General features: G+C 30.3%; 1 protein-coding gene across 1 annotated transcript; it reads right to left on the reverse strand.

The window, feature by feature from the left end:
- Positions 1 to 6,397: 6,397 nt before the first annotated feature.
- On the reverse strand, positions 6,398 to 7,168 carry LOC131621396 (uncharacterized). The gene has a single exon (XM_058892434.1). The coding sequence runs from the start codon at positions 7,166 to 7,168 to the stop codon at positions 6,398 to 6,400; it is 771 nt and encodes a 256-aa protein (XP_058748417.1).
- Between the last annotated feature and the right edge of the window lie 251 nt (positions 7,169 to 7,419).

The raw sequence follows: 7,419 nt of genomic DNA on the forward strand, positions 1-7,419 counted from the left end.
ATTTATTGAAAATAATGGAAAAAAATACTTAACTATCATCTCGGTTTGTAAAACAACCGAGGGGCTAGAGTAATTTTTTTTTTTACAACAATGGTTATATTGTTTGCCCAAAATATTAAAAATACATTGTATGAAACAAATCTTCACAGAATATCATATTGTTTACCCACAATATTAAAATTACAGCATGAGCAAGTCTCATACAATATTTGTTGCATACATTGTATTTTTTAATATTCGGCGTAAACAATGTAACCATTTTTGGAAAAAAATTACTCTAATCCCTCAGTTTTAAAACAAAAGCGAGGGGTTAGAGTTTTTTTTTAAATAGTTACATTGTTTACCTAGAATATCAAAATTATATTGTATACAACAAATCTTCCTAGAATATCAAAATTGTTTATTCAGAATATTAAAAATACAACATGTTTAGGTCCCATACATGGTGTTAGAGATATGCACTTGAATGTCAGACCTGTCTTCACCAAGATAGATTGTTGATGCTATCATTATTATTTCTTTCATTAGCGTATGCAATTCGGATGCTTAGAATGCATCAAACTTCTAATTAGACGATTGTTCCAAAAATTGGAAAATGTTTTTTCAGCACTTGCAATCCATCCGTAAAGGCTTTAAGGAATAAATCATAGTTGTTCAAAATCTTTAACAACAACAACAACAACAAAAACATCAACACCATTGAACTCAGGAACACCTCCCACTAGGCTTTTAGCCAGAAAATTATGGTAAGGGTTCTTAACTCTAGTGATAATGCTAACGTATAAGAGATTTGAGAAGAAAAATTAGAGTTTAGATGGAGGAACTGAATGGAAAAGGATGACACACTAAAAGAAAAAAAGATCTAAAAAGCTTAATTGAGGTACTAAAGAAGTCACCACACTCATCAGTTTACTATGAAATGTGTTGTCTTGTTGTGTATTAACCCAGTACACGTAATATTGGATAAGAAATGGGATATACCTTATTTTTTGAGTCACATCAGCAGATAATTAAAAGGCCCACGATCTAAGGTCTAGTATTAACCCTAATATTGAAGGATCCTATAAAAGGAGCTGCATTGGGATTACAAAAAGGTTTAGAATATGAGAAATCACTAAGAGACAATATTCCACAACGAGGGAAGAGAAGTTGAACTAGTTACTAAGGCATCTCTTGACATGCAATTCTTGAAGGATATCACTCAATTTGGCATTCTACAATCTGCCTCTTCCTGGTTAAAGAGTTCAAGGTGTAAAACTGACACTTTTAGGTTTAATTTTTATTTTCCTTGTGCTTTGAACTATTAGACTTGGAAAATTTTATTGATGTATTTATTCTGCTTACTATGAACTAACTTTTTTTATGTTGAACAATGTTAAATTTATTGAAGAGTATCTTTATTGTGTGATGTTATGTTATGTTAGTGATTTATTTTGTCATATAGTTCAATGATATATGTTAATTACTTTGGATGATCATCTTAGTAGTACGCAAAAGTTTATCAATGTTGAGAAATCTTTTGGTAAATAGAAATCATCACAAATATCGATATAAAAGTAAATATGAATATTTTCCATCTAGTTACATTAGAGATAAAGCACCAGAATCATAGTAGAAAATCATAAATCAACAAGGGTGTGCACTTATGTTATTGTGAGACTTATAAATTTGTTTCTTAGCTATTTATGCATTTACTCTGACATTGTAGACATACATCACTAGTTCATGTTCTGATCTCATATATATAGACAGATCTTATCACATTAACACTTTATGTGAAACTCATTAAATAGATTTTTGCTTAACATGTTTCATTAATAGATTAAGAGCTACTAGAATTTATTTGGTTCATTAAGTCATATGTATCAGAGGGTTATGATAATCATAAGCCAATAATAAATAAGTGTTTATGTCATAATTAATCTTAGTATAAGTATGAAAATTGAATGACAACTTTGTGATAGAAAGTCTCTAACTCAAATAAATATTTAAGGCATAAAACATGTTGAAAAATATTAAATTGTAGTAAGCTTTATAATTTATACATATATCCTATGTTTTGAATCTGCAAATAAACAACTTTAGAAAAAAATTCAAAATTTTTGAACAAAAATTTACTCACGTATTTAAATTTTCATCATGTTTATGTTAAATAAAATAATAAAACTAAATGTAACTTATTTTTGAATGATTTAGTCGACTTACATCATGTGAAACTAAGAATTTGAATAGAAAATCTGCATCTAACAATTAAAAAAAGGGATTGTGTATTAGGTTTGAATCAATCTAATAGTTTGTTGGGTCTTTTAACATATGCATTTTATTTAAATCTCTTTATTAGATAGAAATAATAAATATATCTATTTCAATTATTTTTCAGTGGTATTTTTGTGGCTTATTCCTAAAATATATCAACCAAATGATGTATGCTGGACAATTCCTTGAAGATTCTTAACCAAACCTTGATAGAATGATGGTGATGACATGGAAATAAACCCATGAACCATACTTGAATCATGAACCCATGAACCATGATGACAACTTGACAAAGTCAATGTTTATTATGAAAGGTTTTAAGTTTGAAAACAAGAAGGTTTTGAAAAAGAGGAGAAGTTTTAAAAATTGAAGAATGAGAGGAGATTAAGAGACTATCCTAAAGCTTAAATTAAAAGACATGAAATAAAAGGTCTCATTGTAAGATATCCCAAGAAAAATCCTTTGTGTTTGCAAGTGAACTAACAACGAGATGGAGCAAGTATTTGACATTGGTCAAAATGATTATTTCTTTTCCTTTGGAGTTTAGCCACAAGAAGCAACAAGCAAGCAATATGATCGGATGAATCCCAAGCCTTAGATGAAAGCCGAGTATCATATGAATATGAAGATCACAAAGCACCATGTTATTTCTCTGAAATTATGATTAGCATAAATTTTGGTAAAACTAACTTGGCAGCAACATGTTGAAAATGATGTTATCAACTTCCAGACTCAACATGTCGAATGAGATGTCCAAACCAGAAGTATAGGACATCTAGTCAGTCAGTGATGTTCTAACCAGAAGTATATGTGGTGTCCAAGACTGATGAATCAGAGACTTTATTGGTTTATTTTGTTTTCTAAATGTTGAGACATTTTAGGAATGTTGATACATTTTAGGAAACTCTAGATTGAAGACCTATTTGCTTCAAAATTCCAATGACTAACATTTTTGCTAATGTCTCTAATTATGTGGAATCTCTAGTGTATGTTTGTTCTCTATTGGGCTGCTGAATTAGTTCAAGAATTCAACAGATGCAGAATATTTTGGGAATATTATACAATTCTATGTGGCGCATATTAATAGGTCTAAAAAATCAAGTCAAAATCAAGAAAAATATTCACTTTTTAATTATGGAGATAATTTAGGAAGATTTGATTAAAGATCTATTTTTATGGAGAATCTTCTACAGATTTGTAGCAGCTGATATGCTGTGATTTTGAAGCCTAAATCCAGTCGGGAAAAGGTTATAATAGAAGCATTATAACCTAGAAAAGGCAGGAGTCCAAGATGTAAAAGCATTAATGCTTTGTAATTGTGCCACTCTCTAGGAGAGTTGGTTTGTGTGATCCACTCAGATTGTGAGTTGGACTGTGTTATAGAGTTATAAGTCTCTATTATTGTTCTCCTCGAAGCTGTGAAGCAAGAGTGAGTATTGTTCTTGATCAAAACTTTTAAGCAAGATCAAGTATTCTTAATTAATAAGTTCTTAATCTAGTGTCTCTTGTAATTGAAGAGCAAGGTAAAGAGCCGTCAATGTCAGTAATGTGTATTGTTATTGTGAGACATCACTGCGGTGATTGGAAATGAGAGAGGTTTCTCTTATCTAGGAAATTCTTTGGTAGAAGTTGCACTGGGTAGGGATTAAGTGAGAAGTTAGTAAATCGGAGGTTGTTTACGTGTGAACCAGAGGTTGTTTGCATAGTACTTTGAATTGATATTGCTAATAGTGGATTTCCTTCCTGGCTTGGTAGCCCCCGGAGTAGGTGTTATTGTACACCGAACAGGGTTAACAATCTTGTGTGTTGTTTACTTTTCATTATTGTTTATACCTTACCTATGTGTTTTCTTCATATCAGATGTCTCAACACTTCATAAGACATTTGGAATTTGACATACTAGAATTTCACACCAGATGAATCTCGAGTTCAAAAGTTTAAGTATTTATCAAGATAGGGGTCAAGTTCTCAGATGAAAGTCCAGGGTCCTGATGAATCAAAGTTTCAGATGAATCTCCATGCAAAGGGAAAACATTTTAAGTCTAAGTCCAAAGTCCAAACTCTGTAAGCATGAGATAGTAACATCAAGTCCACACAAAATTATTAAGAGTTTTTTAGGGTTTTCTCATATTTAGATGTTTTTGGTCTTTTGAATAAAAGAAGAGACAAAGGACCAAGGGGAAAAGAGAAAAAGGCATAAAAGTAAAGGGCAAGAAATAAAGAGAAAGAAAAATAAAATCCTATGAATGTAAATGGCATAAAATAAATGACATTAAAGTAAAGACATAAAAGTAAAGTTAGTACATTAATTAATGGTCAAAGTTAGTATTAATGATCAATCAACCAATTCAGGACAATTTATCGTTATGTTAAGCAATCGTAAGTGTACTTATGTAGAAGTAGCACCTGTATGAGGCTGGTCAATAGAAATTTATGTATCATACTTGTTAAAGAAATGCTAGAAATCATTCTCCTAAAACAAGTAGCACAAGTCAAAACAAAATAAAAAAGAAAGAAGTGCAGAAGAAGATAAGAGAAGGGAGAATTGATCAAGCACTAATGCAAAGGATATGAGATCATTACTTCAATCTACCTTCTTCATGATACCTTGAGACAAACTTATTATCAATCCAAAATACTAAAAATGATCAAATCATCATTTAATGGTAGATTTGAAATGAGGAAAATTCATTAAGCATAAATTCAAAGTCAATTGAACTAGATGAAACTTCAATCAACCAAAATTGATCGAGTAAACCAAAAGATCAGAACCAAAATCAAATAAAATAAACAAAAAAAAAGAATTAAAAAGTTTTTTAAATGGTTTAAAAGAAAAATAAAAGAGAAAATGCCAAAAAAAATCAAAACATCAAATACATGGCCACAAAAATAATAGAAAAATAAAAAATATTCTTAAGAAATAGATCTCAAAACTTGGATCTAAAAACATTTGAAAATGATTAAAATAATTTTTTTTAATTTAATTAATAAAACAAAAAAATAGCAAATAATACTAAAAATCATTTTTAAAATCTGAAAATAAAAAACCTTAACATAATTTTTAATTTTATTTATAATAAAATATTATAGAGTTTTTTATTTTATTTTTTAAAATATAAAAGCCCGTTTAGGGTCAGGTAGCCCGAAACCCATCTAAGGTCAGACTCGGCTAGTAATTCTTGAGTCCATATTACATAGGTCTTTTTGGCCTAACCTTACAAAACTCAGGGTCCGCCCGTTTATAGTCGGTAGCTCATTTTGACTGTTCTACATATAAGGTAGAAAATATTTTTATGAATTTATGGAAAAAAACTTGGAACTAATAAGCCTTTTGGAGCTATTTATGGAAAATATTATTATGAACTAAATTAGATCTGTAGGCTACAATAGTAGTTAACAGTAGCTAGATTATTGATTCGTGCACTTGGAAACTCATCATGAGAAATATATAAACTTGTGTCCTACTTTTAATTTAAGCATTTTTACTCATTTGCTTTTCCTATTTTTATTCATTCACTTTATCCTTTGAAGCAATTGTCCCTTTTACTTCTTTGAATTTATATTCCATCTAAATTCAAACACTAAACTTTTAAGCACGAATATACTATTTCAAATTTTTTATACAAATTATTTTTAAGATTTTTTCGAGTTAAATTTTTTAAGTAAACTAAAATTTGTCATTTGTTTACGAAAAATACAAGTAACTAGACTGTTAAGGTTATCTTTTATCATAATAAAATTTAATATTTTTCTCTTTATTGAGGATTCCATAATTTTATTTTATTGGTTGCAAACTTGTGTTTTGTTCTAGAGTTTAGCATTTGTTAATCCTTTCTTATTCCGATTGCGTCATATTTGACTTTCCTATAAATTTAGGAAATTTAGGCTGTTACAACTGTAATCCGCATTGTAACAACCGCAATCACATGGACCACAACCGCAATTTAAAACATAATATTATGAAAAGTACATATCCCCAATTTGTTGAGGTTTCTTTCTGGAGCTTTCATGGAAACCAATAAATAAAAGATATCAAAATGCAGAGGAATTTTAGATCAATAATCATGTATTCAGTTTAATGTAAAAAATTGTAAAAGATAAAACAAACACTAGGAAACATAGTAATAAAATAACATGATATTCAAGTGGGCATAGCATAACGGCACAAGGGGCATGCACGACTCGTTTGGAGCCACTTCACAATACAGTCATAGTGAAAAACATGACCGCATACCATGGTTGATATCTTCACGTCATCACTGTCACCGCCTTCTTCTAATTCATCATGAAATCTCTCCATGCATATGCAACAATTCCGAGGAAGTGAGTATGCTTTAAGAGACAAAATAGCTTCATCAGATGCAGGACCAAATTGCATAGACTCTTCCATGACTGCACGTTCTCTCTCTTGAATTATTCTTTCAAAATGTTCCATGACTGCACGTTCTCTCTCTTGAATCGTTCTCATGTCTTCCACTTTAATAGTCAAATCCACAGGGAACTCTTGGACATGATTGGGAACAGCTGCCGCAATATCATCAATAGGATTAGGAAGGAACAATTGTTTGACCTTAGGTATAAGAACCCTTGTCATTTGGGAAAGGTTTTCAGAGTTGAAATATGGAGAGGAGAATTCGCTTAGGTATAACCAAAGGAAATCTTGGTCGTGCATGAAGAATTCATTGCAATTTATACGTATCGAGGTTCTTAATATTTCTGACCCCCTCATAAGATTTGGTGAAAGGAATTCTCGAACGTATGCTGTGACTTGAAACCTGAAGAAATCGGACACGGCAGGATCTAGCCTATGGTTTTGACTGAGATAGCTTGAATAGTTGTGATGGGTTGTAGAAACATGAAAACTGTAACCAATTGATTCTTCTTCTGCTGGCATAAGGTAACTAATAACCATGTTATTGATGAGATCGATCAATATATCCTACTTACCAGAGAAACTGCTACCGTGATTAACCTAACTTGAAAAAGACTAAGCATATATATATATATATATATATATATATATATATATATATATATATATATATATATATATATATATATATATATATATATATATATATACTATCTATATACTATCTATCCTCTTAGGTCAATCTTACTCCTACAATTAAGCCAAAAAAGTAGAAATTTTAAAACAGTTTA

Source organism: Vicia villosa, unplaced genomic scaffold (assembly GCF_029867415.1).
Source record: "Vicia villosa cultivar HV-30 ecotype Madison, WI unplaced genomic scaffold, Vvil1.0 ctg.000004F_1_1_1, whole genome shotgun sequence".
NCBI lineage: Eukaryota > Viridiplantae > Streptophyta > Magnoliopsida > Fabales > Fabaceae > Vicia > Vicia villosa.